General features: G+C 53.6%; 1 protein-coding gene across 1 annotated transcript; it reads right to left on the bottom strand.

Moving 5' to 3' along the window:
- Positions 1–2,931: 2,931 nt before the first annotated feature.
- SSTR3 (somatostatin receptor 3) lies at positions 2,932–4,209 on the bottom strand. The gene has a single exon (XM_060113673.1). The coding sequence runs from the start codon at positions 4,207–4,209 to the stop codon at positions 2,932–2,934; it is 1,278 nt and encodes a 425-aa protein (XP_059969656.1).
- Positions 4,210–20,295: the final 16,086 nt, after the last annotated feature.

Raw genomic sequence — 20,295 nt, 5'->3', positions numbered from 1 at the left:
CTTCAAGCAGTTCCTCTGCTTCCACCCCGTGCACACCTGCCACACACACAGCAGGCCCTCGGTGTTACGTGCCAATACACATTCACTCGTGGATATGGCTGAGATGCCCTGAGCACCTATTATGTGCCCTGCACTGTGTTTACACACCCCTCCCCCATCCCGTTATTGTTGCTGCCTGGCTCTTCTGTCCCTGCCATTGATAGTCAGTCCCTGACCCAACTCCTACCCCACTGGTCAGGCCAAACTGTCCATCACAGTGTCCCACCTTCTCTCTAGCTGGAAAGATGGGCACATGACCCACATCTGGCCAATCATGGCATTCTATCACCTTGTCTTTGGTGATTGGCCCAAGGGGCCATCATGTGACTCAGTTAGAACCAGTCAGCTCTCTTGCATGAGATCTGCTCTTTGGACACAGGAAGAGAGTCTATCTACTGCCTTTGGATCAAGATCTGTAAGGGCGCAGGCCGAGGCTTGTCAGGAACGTCTTCTGTGACTCCTGGAGGACCAGGATTCTGGGAGGCTATACACAAAGAGGCCTGGGCACGCAGAGCTGAGAGACAGGAGAGAAGGAGCATCCCGATAGAGATGGATGCCCGTACCCACCCCCACCCATGCACACCCATCTAAAAACACAGCGCCCGCCAGAGGAATTGGCCCAGGCCAGTTGTCATGTGTCACTGACTTTATTGACAAGAGTTAGAGTCAGAATTTCCCTAAGGGGCCTCCCAGCCACCCTTGTAGAACAGGCTCACTTGCCCCAGGAATCAGGAAAGTAGGGTTGGCCAGGAAAGCAGGAAATGCTGGAATGCCAGGGGCCCTCTTTCCTCAGACCCCCAGATCCCCCTCAGGGGAACACCAGACTGAGGACTGGGCCTCCAACCTCCACACAAGCTCTAGTTTTGTAAACTTCTTTCCCCTGATGGGGCCTCACTCTCCCCCAAGCCCTGCCTTCCTGATCCTTGGTCTCTGACCCCCAACTTCCCTTCCTCATGTCCTGTAGTGCCCTCACCCTCAAGGGCTGGAGACAGAGAAGCCACTTGATGAAGGAGAAGGGGTTGGAGGCCACGCCTGGCAGGGGGCTGCCTCCACTCTATAACCTGTTAAGGCCCACCCCCAGCCATTGCAGTGTGCATGGCAGTTTACCCCAAACAACTCCTTTTCTTCCCACATCCCAGGAGGCAGGCACGTTGGGACAAGCACTTCCATTTTATGATGGGAAACTGAGGCCCAGAGAGGTCAAGGCTAGACAGGATCTGAAGGTGAGTTGAAGATCTAGGCCTCCCAACTTGTGGTTCCCATGCTTTCCCTGAGGACCCCCTACCCTCTGCGGGGTGGGGGGTTGGGAGATTTAACTGGAGGTACCACCCTCCCCAGGACCAGTCTCGCTGTGGCTTTAAGGGGTCATCTCTGGGAGGGAGTCCAGGCCAGCCCAGGCCCAGCCTTGGACAGTGGCCTCTCCCTGTGGCCTCCCTCCAGCCTCCTCTAGTCTTGTCTTCCTTGGGCCTTCCCGACCTGCTGCCCCGGGGCATGTAGAGGACCAGGAGGCCTGCTCCCCAGCCTGCAGCGCTGCACCACTCCTCCCGACCTCTCTGGGGAGCCAGGCCTTGCTTCTCAGCTCTGCCCCCAGGTTTCCACCAAGGCCTAGCCCTTCTTACCAGCACTGCAGGCCCTCAAGGGGGCTGAGCCTGTACCTTTCAGAGCGTTTGCTTTTCTACCCTGATGGCATCCTTTCCTTGAGTTTGATCAGGCCAGGCACCAGCAACCATGTTTCGTTGATGCTGCAACTGAGCTCAGTCCAGAGGGGCCAAGGTCGGCCCCAAGGTCATGGAGCAGATCTGTCCTCCACCTCCTCCTCCTTCACCTTTCTCTTCCTCCTTTCTCTTCCCCCTTCCTCTCCCTCCTCTTCTTCTTCCTTCTCCTCCCAGCTCTGTTTAGACACTCTGCCGTTCCAGTCTGCCTGGGCCAGGTCCCTGCCTTAGTCGCCGAGGGAGGAGAAGCAGGGAGGATTTCTCCTATGAGGAGGTTCCTGAGCCCTCAAAGACCCTGAGACCCCCTCCAGCCACAGGACACAAAGTGAGCTGCTTTGAGGATTGATTAGCTGCCCCCAACAGGGCCTGAGCTAGCCTTTGGGTGGCCTAAGCTTATGCAACATGGGGTCCCTCTTTAAGAAAAGGGATACAAAACTACAAGTACAAAATTAGACTCAGGGCCTCAGAAGGGCCCGAGCAGTCAAGGACCCTGAAGCTCGACTTAATTAGCTTCCTGGAAAATCACCTCTTCTCCTCTTGTCCGGGAATACAAGAGTCCTGGCATTGATTGTCTGGGCCAAGAGGGCCTGGAGGTTACTGGGTTGCTTAGCAGGTGAGGCCTGAGGCCCAGAGAGGAGAAGAGCTGGCCCACAGCCTTGCAGCAAGAGGGGGAGAGCTGCTGGGGGCCTGGGCAATCTCACACCCCTTCTCCCTACCAGGTAAGACTTTATCCTATTTGGGGGTGCAGTACCACTCCCTGTGAATGTGGGCCCCCACTCTCTCTTTTGTGAACCTGACTCTGAGCCCGCAAAATCCAGGCCTTGGTTTATCCCTCTGAGGGCCAAGATTGAGGATGCTCTGTTTCGGAAGGGGAAAGCCAGTCGGTACCTGTCCCCTTAACCTGACCCTACCCAGCCCAGCAGTGATGCCCCTCCAGACTTCTCATCTGATAGAGCTCGTCCAGGCCATATCTCCCGTCCCTGAGTCACAGAGGAGAACACAAGGCCCAGAGAGGGGAAGTGACCTATCTGAGGTCACACAGCAAGTCTCGGCAGCAATGGGATCAGAGCCCAGGCCTCTGAACTTCCCATGATGGGCCCCTGGCACCTCAGGTGGCATGCCCTAGGTGTACCCACAGTCTTTGCCCTGTCCTTGGGCTACCCTGGCCCTCCGCAGGCCCTTACAGATAGCTGATGTGCAGGGGGCCTGACTTCTCTGCAGCTGAGGGTTCTTGGGGTAGGAACTGACGCTCCTTTCTGGTGGGGCCGCTGGGAGGCTGCTCCTGTCCGCTGGGACCCGGCTGTGTGATCCGGTTGACCCGGCCATTCATCTCCTTCAGCCCGTCATGCTTCCCTGCTCCCTTCTGCCCATCCTCCCCACCTCCACCCTCTTCCTCATCCTCCTCTTCCTCTCTCTTCTCTGGAGGCCCCAGGGGAGGCTCCTGGTTGCGCACACGGCGGGAGGGCCGCAGCAGGACCCTGCGGAAGCCCTGCTTGAAGCGGTAGGAGAGGAAGCCGTAAAGGATGGGGTTGGCACAGCTGTTGGCATAGGGCAGTGCCACCACCAGGAAGTAGAGGCCGAAGAAGGCGGGTTCCTCGGGCAGCGGGCACACGACATTGATGATGTTGAGCACGTAAAAGGGCATCCAGCAGAGGACAAAGAGTGCCACCACGGCCACCACCATGCGCGTGACCCTGCGCTCAGAATGCCGCCGCCGCTGGCACGAGGGTGCCCACACCCGCCGCCCAGCTGAGCGCACCTTGACCACGATGAGCAGGTAGCAGAGGCAAATGACCAGCAGCGGCCCAAAGAAGCCCAGCACGGCCGTGTAGATGATGAAGCCAGCCCGCCAGGCCGCTGCCGGCTCGGGCCACTGCATGTGGCAGGTGCTCATGCCACGGGGCACGCCCGAGAAGACCACCACGGGCAGCACTACCACGGCTGAGGCCACCCAGACGGCCGCACTGACTGTGCGGGCCACGGGCGCCGTGCGCCAGCGGGCTGAGCGGGTGGGATGCGCTACCGCCAAGTAGCGGTCCACGCTCATGACGGTGAGACAGAAGATGCTGGTGAACTGGTTGATGCCGTCCACAGCCATGACCAGGCGGCACATGAGGCCCCCGAAGGGCCAGTAGGACAGGGCGTTCTGGGCGGCCAGGAAGGGCAGCCCCAGCATGAAAAGCTCATCAGCCAGCGCCAGGTTGAAGATGTAGATGTTGGTGACCGACGGGCTGGCCGTCTGTCGCAGGACCACGTAGATGACCAGTGAGTTGCCCAGCAGGCCCACCACGCACACCACCAAGTAGACCAGTGGGATCAGAATGCCGCTGACAGCCAGCCCTGCTGCACTCTGCGCTGCGGACGCGTTTCCGAGGATGGCGTCCAGGGGCCAAGCCGAAGAGGCGTTCCAGGGTTCCGAGGGCGTCGGCACCAGTGAAGGATAGCCAGGGGTGTCCATGGCCAAGAGAGGGTGGTCAGCAGTCAGCTACTGGCCTGGAGGAGGGAGGACACAGTTTGGTCATGGCAGGGCACGGCTTTCTCTCTTCAGCCCCTCCCCCATCACACTGAACTTGGAGACTTCCTGGGCACCTGGCCAGAGTTTGACGTGTCACGGCTCATTCACTCTGCACAGGCCAGCAAGGGAGGTGGGCAAGGTATCCCCACTTCTCACATGAGGAAACTGAGTCTCAAAGAGGTGAAGCGACCACTCTGTACCACATAGCGGGGTGTGGCATGGGACTCCGGCTTGCCTGGCCCCAAAGAGCAGAACCAGCACTGACCTGGACACCAGTGTCCCTTCACCTGTGCACAGGACAAGTGCTCCACAAATGTTCAGTAAAGGGATCATTCGATAAGCTGATGACAACATAAGCCCTTTCCTCCATACCAGCATTTTCCAAACGTTTTTGACACCAGTGCGGTTTACATTGCAACCCGATGACGTCATATTGTTCCATAAAATAATATCTGCCCTTTCTACCTGTGATTAGCCTGCTGGCAGAGCCCCAAGTGGATCACCCACTGTGATAGACTGAATGTGTCCTCCCCCACGCCAAACTAATAAGTTAAAATCCTAACCCCCAGGGCTTCCCTGGTGGCGCAGTGGTTGAGAGTCCACCTGCCGATGCAGAGCGGCTGGGCCCGTGAGCCATGGCCGCTGAGCCTGCGTGTCCGGAGCCTGTGCTCTGCAACGGGAGAGGCCACAATAGTGAGAGTCCCGCGTACCGCAAAAAAAAAACTAACCCCCAGTGTGATGGTATTAGATGGGAGGGCCTTTGGGGGGTGATTCGGTCACGAGGGTAGAGCCCTCATGAATGGGATTAGTGCCCGTCTAAAGGAGACCCCAGAGAGCTCCCATGTCCCTTCTGCCATGCAAGGAAACAGCCACCTATGAACCAGGAAGCAGGTCCTCACCAGACACCGAATCTGCCGGCACACTGATCTCGGACTTCCCAGCCTCCAGAACGGTGAGGAATGAATTTCTGTTGTTTATAAGCCACCCAGTCTATGGTATTCTGTTACGACAATCTGGACAGACTAAGACACCCCCCAAACAGGTCTCAGCTCTCACACTAGAAAAACACTGCTGCATATCACAGGTCCTTAACCTTGAACCCAAGTCTCTTGATGAACTTCAGAGGATCCATAAACCCCCCAAACTCTGGTGAAAGTTAATACATCCTTGTTTTTTCTGGGCAGAGCCCAGCGCTTTCATCAGATTCCTCAGATTCTGAATGGAGTTAAGAACCACAAGCTCAGAGGTGTCCCTTCCCCTGGAAATCAAAGCCCTTGAGGACTCTCTCAGCCCTGCTCATCCCACTGCACCCCGACAAAGGCCCTGCTGTGAAGGATGATTGGCTGTGAACCTGGGGGGGTGGGCAGCTGGGGCCCCTTCTGCCCCAAAGGCTGACCCATGGTGGAGAAATTCACAACACCCTGGAGGTAAGGACAAGAATAGCCAGCTCCCCCCTGCGCTGGTGGGGCGGGCTCCCCCGAGAAGAGGGCACTTCAAGTGGGTCTTGAAACGTGAGTAAGAGCTTGCCCAGCGGCACAGTGGGAACAAGTGTCCCCATTCACTCTGTGAGCACCTTCTTACTACACTTCTCGTGTGTTACAAGGAGCTGAGACTCCTCCTGGCTACCCTGCTAGACTTCACTCTCAAGCGTGGAGATGCTAGTATTCGGCTCTGGTCCTTTCCCTCGTCCCTTTCATATAAGCGCAAGTTCTGCATCAGTGTTTGAGGCATCGAATGAATCAGAGGAACCCCGGTGGACAAATCTTAACGCAAAGGGAGGATGCATTGCTGATAGTGGGAATTCAGGCCCTGCTGGGAGAGACCTCCTGCCCCAGGATTGGCTAGCCTCCCTCAGCAGGGAGAGACCTCCTGCCCCAGGATTGGTTAGCCTCCCTCAGCAGGACTTTCTGGCTCTCCGGAGACCCAGTTAGAGGCCAGGGCTGGAAGTTGGAGCCTCTCTGCGACGGGACCTCCTCCCCTCCATCCAAATGACCACCCCCTTCCCCAGTCCCTTGGCTGCTGGCTGCCCTGACTCTCCCTACAGAAACCCCAAGGGAGAAGGAAACCTCTCAGAGGAGCCTTCCTCCCGTGTTCTCCTGCCCGCCGAACACTGGACCTGAAATGCCTCCAGTGAGACCTATGGTCCCCACTGCCCTGTCCGGACACCACTTTTCACATGCGAAGCTCCTGGAAAGGGGAGGCACCCCAACTCAGAGCAAACGTCTCTGGGTGGGTGAGCATGCCCGGTGCCCCTGCCCAATACCTGGGACTTCCAAGGGCTCTGAGCACCAGGCGGGGTGATGCCAAGAATGGCAAAGAACCCCTTGGCCCTGGCACTTCCTGATGCTTCCCCAGGCTGGCCGGGCTCAGAGCACCCTCTCCCTGCTCCTCCAAGCCTGATGAGAGCCCTCAATCTGCCCTCACCCCAGGCACTAAGCAAGGGGCAGTCTGGACAGTGGGCGCATAGGGTCTTAACCGTCCTGCCAGCCCTTCGTCACGGAGCTAAGGTTCCACGCTAAGCAGTGACATGCAGCATCCTATAGGGTCTTATGAAGGAGGCACTAGCGTTGTTCCCAAAGTACAGACAGGGAACAAAATTGGGGCCATAGGGCTTCCCTGGTGGCGCAGTGGTTGAGAGTCCGCCTGCCGATGCAGGGGACGCGGGTTCATGCCCCAGTCCGGGAAGATCTCACATGCCGTGGAGCGGCTGGGCCCGTGAGCCATGGCCCCTGAGCCTGCACGTCCGGAGCCTGTGCCCCGCAACGGGAGAGGCCACAACAGTGAGAGGCCCGCATACTGCTAAAAAAAAAAAAAAATTGAGTCCATACACTCTGGTCACATAGCTAGGAAGGGACAAAGCTGGGAGGATTCGTAAGGCCACCTCCCGCCCGCTCCATTTCACAGGCCGGCAGACTGAGGCCAGGCCTGGAGAAGGCACTTGTCTAAGGGTCATAGCTGGTCCGGCCAGCCAGCTGGGATCCAGCTCTCCCACCAACCTATTCAGAGCTCTCCTCACTGCTCCTCAGGCTCTTGAACTATTAAGATCATGGGCCCACATCCCTAAACCCTTAGAGACCTAAAAATAGAATTTTAGAGTCTTAGAACTGAGTTGTAGAGTCATAGACTTTTAGACTCTGTATCTTTGAATGGAGAAGGTCAGAATTCCAGAACGCTGGAATCAGCCCTTCTTAGACCTGGAATTGTGAATCTGGGACCTTAGAGTCCAGACTTCCTTGGCTGGGGAGTCCTACGTCACCTGCCCATCCACCTTGCCTCCGTGTGTGCACATCCTCTTTATACCATCCCCGCCAGGTGACAAATCACAGCCCAGGGCTGGAGGAGGGAGGGGAGCAGCAGACTCCGAAGAGAGGAGCAGTGAGTCAGGCAAACCTAATTTCCAGGCTGCAGGGACAGTTGCCCTGGGGAAGCCTGAGGGTGAGCTCTGAGGACGGCCCCTCCTGCCCAGACACACACATGTGTACCCACAGGCACACGTGCTAACACACATGGCCCTGGCGGGAACACAGTGTACCAGCCAGGCCCTGCCTTTGTACAGGAGGGTGAAATAGCCCCTCCCCAAGCCCTTGGTCCCCCCAGAAGACTCCCTGCCTCCACCCTTATCTGGGCCCATCTTCCCTGTCAAAGTTTAATGGGCCAGAGTGCCAGAAGCAAGGAAATTATAGCTTTCCATTGGGGTAAGTCAGACCTGCAATTTAGATGCCACCTTTCCTTTAAGCAGCTAGGGTGCTGTGCATGATCTAGTTCATCCTTTGGAGAGGAGGGCCTTTTTCTCCTTGTCTGGTTTATCTTTGGCACAAGCTTGCCTGAAAGCCGGAGGCGGACTCCTCAGAGGACTATTCCAGAGGGAACAGAGGTCCAGAGAGGGTGAGTGGTTGCCCTGAGCCCCACAGCAATTCAGAATAGCCCCTCAGGGATGCCAGACACCCCAGTCGTTCTCCATTTGTCTATCTCCCACCCCCTTCCCCTCTAGATTGCTGGCTCTTGGGCGCAGGACCCTGAGTTATTTATATCTGTAACCCTAGCGCCCAGCACAGCACGCAGGACATCTGCAAATGTGAGCAGACCAAGCCCTTCAGCAAGTATAACCAGGAGTGAAGTAGGAGGGCGCTCCTGGGCAGAGGCCTCGAACTCACATCATGAGATCTTCACCAAGCCCAAGGCGGGGGGGCGGTTTAGAGAGGAGGAACTTGAGGTTCAGAGAGGTTCAGTAAGCTGTGCAAGGTCACTCAGCTGGTGAGTGGGAGGCCAGAAGGTGAGCCCAGTTCTGTTTGGTCCTAAACCATCCATACCTCCCAGCCCTGTGGGCTTCCCTGAAGGCCTCGGGCTGAGAGACATCAAGGACTGAGACAGCCCTGGACAGTGCAGGCTGATAGTACCTGGCTGACTCTAAGTCCTTCTTTCTCTCTGCTCCCCTGGGCCTGCCCCCAGGAAAGAGGCCCAGACCTTCAGTGCCCGCCCCCCCAGGCCTGGGGTCTGACCCACAGGAACACACCCCACAAGCCCACAAACCCTAAGTTGGGGTCTTGGGCTCTGCCACAGAGGGAGGATGCCAAATTGCTGTGTGACCTTGGGCTACTCACTTCCCATCTCTGGACCTCATTTTTTCCTATAAAAATGAAGACAAGGGCTTCCCTGGTGGCGCAGTGGTTGAGAGTCCGCCTGCCGATGCAGGGGACACGGGATCGTGCCCCGGTCCGGGAAGATCCCACATGCCGCTGAGCGGCGTGAGCCATGGCCGCTGAGCCTGCGCGTCCGGAGCCTGTGCTCCACAACGGGAGAGGCCACAACAGTGAGAGGCCCGCGTACCGCAAAAAAAAAAAAAAAAAAAAATGAAGACAAGCCTACCCACCTCCCAGGGTTGTTGTAAAGATTAAATGGGAGTGTGCTGAGCACAGTGCCCAGCCCAGAGGGGGAGCTCAGGAAAGCTGGCATTTGAGCCAAGGAGGCTAAATGCCATGATGCATCTGGTTTTGTCCAGCTCCGACACTCTGCTCTTCCGTGACTCCAAGATTCTGGAATCGTGGTATGAGATTCCGAGATTAATGCCCACCCTCCAGCCCCCAGCTGTCCACGAAGAGGTCGCAGGATGTCCTCCTTCCTCCCTGGACCTTCCACCCTCTCCCAGTCCCCAGCCCCAGCCTCCCAAGTTCATCCTGCGCAGAGGGTGAGCTCCAGCACCCCACCCTCTGGGACCCCATCCAGGCCCCAGCCTCCTTACCTGCCCATGGGGTGAGGGCTCCCCTCCTTGCCGCCAAGCCGGTTATCATTCTGCTGCCCCCTCTCCCTGCCCAGTCCCCAGTGCCCCCGAGCACCCCTTAGCCGGGCTCCCCACACTGTGCCCACTTTTAGACGGCTGGTGAATGGAGCCCCCTCCTAGGCCTGCAGCGGCCACGTCTGCCCAGAGCCGCTCCCATCTGGTCTCCGGCCCTGACTTCCCACCAGCGCCTGGTGCGTCACCCCCCCATCTCCAGGACACGTCTTGGGTGGTGGTGGGGGGGTAGGGGCACAGATTGGGGGTCTGCAAGCAGGAGCCTGGGGTTGGGGAGGAGGGAGAAGCCTCCCAAGAAAAAGAAGAGAAATGGGGAACAGGGGACCATAAAAAACCAATAGAAAGAGAGGGAAAAGGGGGGTCGGTCGGAGGTAGAGAGAGAGGGAGAGACAGAGAAGATGGCAGTGGGTGGAAAGCCAGAATGAGGGGGAGTGATGAGAAATGCGTGACGGATGAAGAGAAAGAGGAGGAAAGAGAGAGAGAAAGGGTGAGAGGGAGGGATGCAGAAAGAGATGCAGGGAGAGAGAGCGGGGAAGGAGGGAGGAGAAGGAGGGGGTGGCAGGGAGAGTGACAGAGAAGGATTGTGCCACAGATGGTGACATGGAGAGCCAGGGAAGGAGGGAGCAGGAGTGGGGTGCGGGAGGAGCCCGGAGGAGGGGCCGGGAGGAGGGGCCGGAGCGCAGGTGCGGGTGAGAGAGGAGGGGCGGCAGGTTAGGGGAGGAAGCTGGAAGGGGTCGCAGATCCTGTTACCGGGGAGATTTCAGCCACCCACGCTGGCCTTGGCTCCCGAAAGGGGCTGGAAAGGAGAGCGTGGTACTCAAGGCAGCTGGGGGCCCAGAGCCAGTGGTGGGACGCCGCCCAGGCCACCGTGCACACGTCCCCCAGGGTGACAGCTGGGTTCCAAGGCCAGTGCCGCAAGGAGGGCTGGGAGCACGGGGCGAGCACTGGGTGGGGAGCACACAGTCCTACGGTCTGGGTCCCCCAGCCGCAGAGGACGGCCGGGTGGGGGTTATCAGCCCTGAGACTGGTTGAGTCTGGAGAGCCCCGGGCAGGGTGAGGAATAGAAGGACAGGGTAAAGAAGAACTATTTCAGGCTTTGGGGGCCAAGATGCAACATCAAAGCTAGTATACAGGAGAACACAAATTTCTACTCTTTGTAAATTGACAAAATTTCAAATGTAATGATAAATAATCAAGGACTTTTTTGTTGTTGTTGATGATGTTAATACAGATCTACTACTGATGAGGGTGGAATTTTTTTTTTTTTTTTTTTTTGGAGGGGATAACATTTTGCTTCATTGGAGTTCAAAGTTAGCATTTCCTTCATCAAATCGATTGCAAATGGTTTGTAAAAAACAACCCTAGCCGGCAGGCTGTACAAAAACAGACGGTGAGCCAGACTTGGCCCCTGGACCAGATTTGCCAACCCCTAAGATCTCTGTCTGGAGCCTGAGCACAGGCCTGGCTGCCGCTGGACGCCGTACCCCAGCTTGTGCCAACCAGCCATGTGACCGTGGGTAAGTTGTCCCCTCTCTGGGCCTCAGTTTCCTCATCTGGATCATGGGGAGATGGGACTAGATCACTCCTAAGTTCCTCTTTTGGTAAGAGCATCATAAGCGCATAAGGATCAGTGAGTAACGACCGCTGTTTTTATGAAGCCCTCATCCGAAGCGGGCTGCTTCACATACATCACCGAGCTTCATGGCCACCACACCGCCTATGGTGAGCAGTGTTAGCATATCCGGTTTCCAGATGGGGAAGCCGGGGCTCAGAGAGGACAAGCAGTTTACTCAGATCATACAGCTAGTGAGTGGAGAGGCTGGATGGCTTCGTGCCAAAGGCATGCTCTTAAGCACCTTGCCCACCTGAGCAGCCTGACGCATTTTGAGAAGGCAATGGGGGAAAACAGCCAGGAAGGGAGAGAAGAAGGAAAGGAGTGTTTATTGAGCACCTACTATGTGCCAGGCCCCTTTCCACACTGGGCCATTCTTCAGGACCAGGGCTGGACTGACTTTGTCCCTAGGTCCCCAGGGCTGGTGTGTTATAGGCCCTCAGAGAGCCTTGCTCTGGCAGAGGTGGCGCTCTGGCTGCTGCAGCACACAGTAGGACAAAGGTGGGGGAGGGGGGACACCGATTCCGCCTGGAGCCCCCCCACCCCCCAGCAAGGCCCTCCCTCCAGGCGCCAGTGATCTGTCTGTTCGAGTTCATGAGGAGTGGGTGGCCTCTGAGGCAGCTCCTGAGAGTGAGGGGGGCAGTGTCCACGGCTCTGTCCCTCCCCCGCCCAAGGCCCTCCTGTGGCTTCTCAGAAGCTCAGAATAAAGCCCACCCCTTGCAGCCCACCAGGCTTTACACCCTCCCTGCCTTGCCACCTGCCCAAGTCTCCTCCTCTGCTGATTTCCTTCACCTACCTGTGCTCCAGGCACACCCAGCCTCATTAGTTCATTCATTTGTTTGGTCTTTCATTCGTTCATTAGACGGGTGAGCTCAGAAGACCTCTCTGAGGAGGTGAGAGAGATGGGGTGGGATGGCGGCGCTCAGCTCTGAGGTGAGGACAAGTGTGTGTGTTTGAGGGGCCAGAAGGAGACCAGTGTGGCTGGAGAGGAGGGAGGCGGGGAGGCCGCCGAGGCCAGACCGCGTAGGGCCTTGTCCTCTCAGGCCGAGTGTGTTGGGAGCCTTGTGGGGCGTGAGCAGAGGAGTTTTGTGACGCGGTTTATGTTTTTCAAAGGCTCACCAGTCAGGAACCGGTGAGAAAGTGTTGGTCCTCCTCAGGGCCTTTGCACAGGTGGTACCCTCTGCCCGGCCACTCTCCTCACCCTTTCCCACCCCCACATGTGAGAGGAAGTCCTCCTTCAGGGTGCCTCTTCCTGGATGCTTCCCTGCCCTGGACCAGCTGGGCCCCTCCCCTGGACTTCCCAGAGCCCCCCACCCCGACCCTGGCCTCGCATGGCCTCTAATCCAAGTTCATCAAGATTCAGCTCAGGGGGCCGTGTCTTCTGTGCTCAGCTGTGAGCTTCAGAGGGGCAGACTCTGTGTGTGTCCCCACCGTGTCCCCAGGCCTGGCACCAGCCTGGCTCCACATGTTCAATGAGGAGAACAGGATGGGTGGATGGATGGATGGATGAATGCATGGATGCATGGGTAGCTTCAGGGTAGGGGAGGAGGGGAGACTGATCTGCTGAATGTCGGCTGGAGGTTGGAGAAGTGGCGGGGGTTCCTGGGCACCAGGCTAGGGGAGCTGTGACCTGAGTTAGACCCTGACCCCCACCCAAGCGCCTTCCCCAAGCAAAAGTGACCCTGGCGCCCCTGATCAGCCCCTCCTCCTGGGGATGGCAGGGCAGAAAGAGAAAGTGCAACTCCATACCTGTGAGCTCTGGGGAACTGGGACACTGGGTGTCTGGGAACCGTGAGGTGGCCCTGCCCTGCCTGGCATTGAGGTCCTGAAGCCTGAGCACCTCTAACCTCAGGCCTGGACCTGGCACCTCAGTCTTTCCCTGGTGTCCTGGAGGGGCTACCGGGCCTGCCTCCCCAAGGCAGAATAATGTTATGTCTCCCCCATCAGACCCTGGCCTCCTCAAAACTAGGGCCATCCACCCTCAGACTGGAAGTCTCCCCAAGACCAATGACTGTGCCTCTGCCGTCGGACAGGTGGTTTTGCAGGAGCTGGGGCCCAGGCTTCTCCCTCCCTGAGAGCCAGGACAGAGCCTCTTCCGCCTCCTTCTCCTCCACAATGCCCAGGCCAGAGCCGGCCACAGGGCAGGGTGGGGGGATCAGCTACCGATGCTGAGGTCTGTCCTCTCAACTAAGATGAGCCAAAACGCCTTCCCAGCCCAGCCCCTGCGGCTTCGTCACTGGAGTCCCTATTAAGGGCTTCCTCTGGTTCATCAGCCCCGGCTGTCTCCTGTTGGGGTTGAATCTCAGCTTTGCCACTTACTGGCTGTGTGACCTTGGATATGTGACTTAACCTCTCTGAGCCTCAGTCCCTCTTCTTCAAGACCTACTGCATAGGATTGCTGAGAATTAGAATCAGTTAACCTCTTTACCCAGCAGCCCTTCCCAGGGACACCTCCTGCAGTTGGGAGAGATGGGCTTGCAGACTGGGCAGGTGAGTTTGAGCCCCAGATCTGCTTCAGTCAAGCAGCATAACTTTTTTTTTTTTTTTGCTGTGTTGCGTCTTCGTTTCTGAGCGAGGGCCTCCTCTAGTTGTGGCAAGCGGGGGCCACTCTTCATAGCGGTGCGCGGGCCTCTCACTATGGCGGTCTCTCCCATTGCGGAGCACAGGCTCCAGACGCGCAGGCTCAGTAGTTGTGGCTCACCGGCCCAGCCACTCCGCGGCACGTGGGATCCTCCCAGACCAGGGCTCGAACCCATGTCCCCTGCATTAGCAGGCAGATTCTCAACCACTGCGCCACCAGGGAAGCCCAAGCAGCATAACTTTGAAAAGCTCCTCTGCACACCTTCTTCAGTATAATGTGCTCCCTTTCCCACCCAGCCCTAAAATTTCACATGAAGGTCAAATGAAGGAAATGCCTGGCAGCTTGTCCCCACCACTCCCCGCACCAAGCCTTATTGCTTTTACTTCAAACTCTCATCTTTCTAACCTGTCCACTGCTCTCCATCCCCGGAGCCTCCCTTCTGGGCCAAACCACCATCACCTCTTGTTGGGCCCCCTGCTTCTGCCCTCACCCCCTCCTCAGCAAGGAGAAAGAGCCTGTTAAAAACAAATCACGCCAGTTACTTCCTCCTTGAGACCATCCTAGGGCCACCTGTTGCTGCAGAACAAAATCTGCAATGCCTACCATGGCTGGGTGCCCATGTAAACTGCCTCTGCCTGCTTCTCTTCCCACTCACCCTTCCTCTCTTTCTAAGAGCCATGGCCTTTGGGCTGAACACACATGCCCCAGGCCCTTTGCACAGGCTGTTCCCTGGCCCTCTCTTCATCCTTCAACAGGTTTAGGGCAACAGCCGCTCAGGGGAGCCCTCTCTGAAGCCTTTTCATTCTCTGACGCTCCCTCCTCTGGGCTTCCTTTTCATCTGTAACGTAATTATTTTTAATACATTTTTATCAAAGTACTGTTTGCAAGTAAATTTTAAAAACCAATAGTGCTAAAAAAGACTTATAACAGCAAAAACTAGTTCTCCCATGGCCCTGACCCATCCTCTATCCCAGAGGCAATCCCACCCTCTTAGCTATTTCTCCTTGTATTTACCTCCATCTTGCTAAATATCCAGTTTATTTTTCTACCACTTGAATCCCCAACTTTACCTATTATCTACTGACTTCATATTAAGGAAAATGAAGATTTTAGCTTTCTTGCACACTCTGGTCCCTTTTCCCTATCCTCAACATAACGTATTTTCTGTTAACTGCATATTCAGTGTTTCCATTATTAATGCAATGTAAATATTATTTCCTGTTCAGACAGGAGTTAATAATTGTCTCATTTTTTCATTTGCTCAGGGTTTTTTTTAAAAAAAAATTTTTAGTTTTCTTGGACTAAGTATTTCCATACACTCTTGTAGCTTCATAAAAACCTCACAGTGGGATTTCCAGGGTCTAATCTCAGTGATAAATTTTTCTTGGAGACTCCTAAACTCTCCTCTCTGCCCCAGCTGTCCCCCAGGCCTGTGCACAGCTGACACCCTGGGATTCTTTCTCCACCGTCGGATCAGGGATTCCCTTCAGCTTCTTCCTATGTTCTGTCCTGTTTCTGGAATCCCACATTTTCCTCTTCAATGGTTTACTCCCTTATTTTGTTGGCCTACACCCTCCAGTAACTTCCTGAGAAAGGATGCAGGTTTGAAAATTGTTAATTCTCCTCTCACACTTGTTGATAACCCGTCTGGGTTTAGAATTCTAGGTTGAGAATCTAGACTTTGACTCAGATGGTAGAAGACATCTGTTCATGTCTCTAGCTTCCAGCCCTATTCTTATTTTCAATATTTTGTGTGTAACTTTAGGTAGCTTTTTTCATTATTCTGGAAGCCTCTAGGGTCTTTGCTTTATGCCTAAATTTCTGAAATTTTATAATGCTTGGGTCATGTCCCCCCCCCAACAGCAAGTGTTTGGGGCATTCAGCAAACTACTTTAATCTGAAGATTTCTTCAGTTCTAGGGGAGATTTTTTATTATTTCCTTCTAGAACTTTTGTTATTTTACTACTGGCCTCCTAGGTTAATCCTTTAATTTTTTTTTAATTTTTATTGAAATACAATTGATTTACAATGTTGTATTAGTTTCAGTTGTACAGCAAAGTGATTCAGTTATATATATATATATGTATATATATATATATATATACACATACACACACACACACACATATATATATATAGTTCCCTGTGCTATACAGTAGGTCCTTGTTGGTTATCTGGGTTTGGTTTTTTTTTTTTTTGTATAATTTTATTTTTTTTAACATCTTTATTGGAGTATAATTGCTTTACTATGTTGTGTTAGTTTCTGCTGTATAACAAAGTGAATCAGCTATATGTATATATATATATCCCCAAATCCCTTCCCTCTTGCATCTCCTTCCCACCCTCCCTATCTCACCCTTCTAGGTGGTCACAAAGCACTGAGCTGATCTCCCTGTGCTATGCAGCTGCTTCCCACTAGCTATCTGTTTTACATTTGGTAATGTATATATGTCAATGCTACTCTCTCACTTCGTCCCAGCTTACCCTTCCCCCTCCCCTTGTCCTCAAGTCCATTCTCTACGGCTGCATCTTTATTCCTGTCCTGCCCCTATGTTCATCAGAACCTTTTTTTTTTTTTTTAGATTCCATATCTACGTGTTAACATACGGTATTTGTTTTTCTCTTTCTGACTTACTTCACTGTGTATGACAGACTCTAGGTCCATCCACCTCACTACAAATAACTCAATTTCGTTTCTTTTTATGGCTGAGTAATATTCCATTGTGTATATGTGCCACATCTTCTCTATCCATTCATCTGTCAGTGGACACTTAGGTTGCTTCCATGTTCCATTGTGGTACATGTCTCTTTTTGAATTATGGTTTTCTCAGGGTATATGCCCAGTAGTGGGATTGCTGGGTCATATGGTAGTTCTATTTTTAGTTTTTTAAGGAACCTCCATACTGTTCTCCATAGTGGCTGTATCAATTTACAGTCCCACCAACAGCGCAAGAGGGTTCCCTTTTCTCCACACCTTCTCCAGCATTTATTGTTTGTAGATTTTTTTGATGATGGCCATTCTGACCGGTGTGAGGTGGTAACTCATTGTGGTTTTGATTTGCATTTCTCTAATGATTAGTGATGTTGATGTTGAGCATCCTTCCATGTGTTTGTTGGCCATCTCTGTATATCTTCATTGGAGAAAGGTCTATTTAGGTCTTCTGCCCATTTTTGTAATCCTTTAATTTTCTTATTATTTACTTTTACCATCTTATTCTATCTTCTGAGAGGTGGTTTGTTTTTTTTTTTTTACTCTATTTTATTTTCCAGCATCTCTATTTTTTAAAAAATTTAATCAACATATTTTTAATTTCTAAGAACTCTTCTCTGTTTCCTGATTATTCATTTGTTATGGCATTCTGTATTTATTTGTGGATATAATATGTTTCCTTTTCTCTCTAAGGATAGCAGTGATGGTTTCTTTAAAGTTTTCTTCTGATCACTGCATTGTATCTATTTCTTGCTAGTTCCTTTTTTTCTATTTGTTTCATTGGATCTCTTTCATGTTAGAACTTTCCTCAATTAAATAGTCATCTTTGGTTATCCATTCATTTTACAGAATAAAGCATTAAAAATTGGACTGGAAGCTCTATGTAAAATAGTGAACAGGGCTTGCAAAATAGTGAACACCTCTGTAGGAACAGCTGAACGTTTTGTCAAGAACATCCAGATGTCACCAGCTGTCAGCATCTGTAAGACTTTTCACTGAGGTGGTCAGATCCCATCCACAGTTTCCTGCCTGGGATGAATGTATGCCTGGGTGCTTGCATTCCTAAATTGGGTGAGGGAAGGAGGCTGGGATCACCCTGTTAAGCCTTCAGACTTTCACTGAATCCTCCCATATCAGTCAGCTACTACTGTGTAACAAATAACCACAAAAATCTCTATGGTACACAACAATAAGCATTTATTTCACTACACACCTTCAGGTCAGCTGGGATTGGCTGATGTAGGCTGGGCTCAGCCAGGCTGATCTGCTTTGAGCTGCAAGTCTGCAGGTCATCTGGACACCCCTGCTCCCTCTTTCTTTTATACTCTTAGAACCAGCAGGCTTGCCAGGGCCTGTTCTTTTGTCAGCACAAGAGAACATGGTGCAAGCACATCAAATCTCTCCTTGTGAGGCATATGCTAATATCCCACTGGCCAAAAGCAAGTCACATGGCCAAGGCAGCATCAGTGGAGTGGGGAAGTATGCTCCTCCTCCAGAGGTAGAGGATGGAGGGAGTGATTATCTGCTAAGTGTAATCAAATCTGCCACATCTCCAACCATCAGTCTGGAGCCTCACCCGCACCTGCTCTGCGGCTGGTGTCCTTGGGTCCAGAACTCTCTAGCTGGATTTCCCTGCCCGCGTTAGGGAGGGGTCGTTGCCTGGCTGCATAGTGCAGGGGAGAGGACCAGGGGGTCTAACTGCTCCTTATACAGACTTCCAAACAACCCACCTGTTTTTAGCCTCCTGCCTCACCATCTGTGGTATCTGGGTCCCCTAATTTGGAGCCCCCTTGTGGTTCTGTAAGGCCAGTTGGTTGCATCTTCCCCATCTCCAAGCCTCCCACCCCACCCTGCCATGTAACGGCAGGCACTTAGATTTGTCTTTCCTGGGCTCTGTTAAATCATCTACCACCCCTCCATCTGCTCTTCGTGCTTGCGTGCTGCGGTTTGGGGTCACAGGTGTCTCCTGGTTTCTTTGAAGATGAGAGTTTGTGTTCCTATTTTGTGTTCTCCTTATTGTCAGGCTGCTTTTCAGCCGGGGTGAGGGGGCGGAAACATCTCTACCTGGCATCTTGAAACCAGGGTCTCTTCCGTTTGCTGCTGAGTACACTTTTGTGGTATGTTGATCAAACCCCATGGCAGGTGTTGATTTACATACGTCTGTCTCTCCCACTGGCTTCTGGGCCCCTGGGGAGTAAGCGGCTGGGTCTCACCCCTCTCTGCACCTCCGGCTCCCAGCGCCACTTGGCACAGAGCATAGTCTTAGCACATGGGACCTGAATTGATCTAGACGTCAGATTATATGGATGGCTGATCATCTCACTTTCTCAAAGCCTTCAGACGTCTTCTAGAACTATCCTAGATCTCTGTCTCACTCCCCAGAGCTTACTCTGCCCTGCCTCGCACATCCCACGAGGCCTAGGTGGAGTCAGATGTCCCCAGAGGTGAATATTTCTTGGGCAGTGGAGGAGTTAAGAGGGTAGGGGGGAGAAGTAAGAGATCAAAGGAAGAGACAGCAAGGACTTTGGCCCCAGCAGAGGCGTTGTTTCCGTATACCATTGTGTCGTCTCTCGAGATTACGTGAGTTGGTTGGGCTCAGTGGGGCAGCTCTCCTGCTCCACACAGCGCTGGCTGGGGCTGCAGTCATCTGGGGACTCGACTGGGCTGGCACATCCAAGATGGCTCATGCACATGACTGATGCCATGGTGAGGATGCTGGAAAGCTGGGCCCAGCTGGGTCACTAGAAGGGTTGGGTCTCTCTCTCTCTCTCCTTTAAAGTCCATTCTTTCACCTGCTTATTCATTTACATAAACAACAGACATTTATCAGCATCCACTAGGTGCCAGGTACTTGCTAGGGTCATGGGGACGCTACACCGAGGCATCTGAGTGGCATAATTACGTTTGTAAATGAGGAAGATTCCGCCAGGCTTCCTGATGAAGGTTGGAGAAGGCAGGGAGAGTGGAGGCAGGGAGGCCAGTGAGGAGGCCGTAGCTACTGTCCAGGCGATGGTTGCAAGACCTATAGTAGGGAGTGGCAGTGGGCCAGATGAGGGGTGGGTTTAACAGATATTGGGAAGCTGAATTTTCCAGGCTTGGTGACCAGTGAATGCTAGGGGGACAGAATGGGAGAAGTCAGTGGGACCCCAGGCCTCTGCTTTGGAAGAAGACACAAGGAGAAGCCAGGCTCCAAGACAGAGAGCTCCAAATGAAGTAGGCTTATCTGACAGGTGCTTTCCTGCTTTCCTTTGCCACCAGATGATGATTTTATTGCAAGAGGCCAAATATAATGCACCCAAGCCCTGATACCCAGCCTGGGCCTGGCATCAGGTGGATCCATGGGAGTGGCTGCTGTCAAATGAGTGAGCATCACCATGTTGTCAGCTCCTGCCCACAACTAACAGTTCTTCCTGTTTCAAAACTCCTCACTGACTTCCCTCGAGGTTTCTCTTTCCTAACTGAAGGGGTTCTGGTCCTCAGCCAATTTGCAAAGCAGAAACGAGTGACTCACCCCATGCCCAGTGAGTTCTGGACACAGTGATAGAGCAGAAGGAACACAGAGCTGGGAGTCCTAAGACCTCAGTTACAAATGCTGTCAACTAACAGTAACAGAAGGCCTAACAGTGACATAAACAAATAAGTGGTTTCATTTTTGCTCTCTTCCCTTAACAAGGCAGCCACTGGCATTTGTTCAGCTGCTGCCCAAAGTTGTGAAGAATCCAGGCTCTTTTTATCTTTCTGCTACTCCATTCTTAGCATGTTAGGTTGTATTTTCATGTTTGTGGCTTCAGGTTCATAAGATGGCTGGTGCAGCTCCAGACATCTCATCAGTATTC

This window comes from Mesoplodon densirostris, chromosome 11, assembly GCF_025265405.1.
Source record: "Mesoplodon densirostris isolate mMesDen1 chromosome 11, mMesDen1 primary haplotype, whole genome shotgun sequence".
Lineage (NCBI taxonomy): Eukaryota > Metazoa > Chordata > Mammalia > Artiodactyla > Ziphiidae > Mesoplodon > Mesoplodon densirostris.
The sequence above is the reverse complement of the archived record's forward strand: the minus strand, read 5'-3'. Positions and strand labels throughout refer to the sequence as shown.

Excerpts from the sequence above, each read along its gene's own strand:
- SSTR3 (XM_060113673.1), bottom strand. The coding sequence starts at position 4,209 with ATGGACACCCCTGGCTATCCTTCACTGGTGCCGACGCCCTCGGAACCC.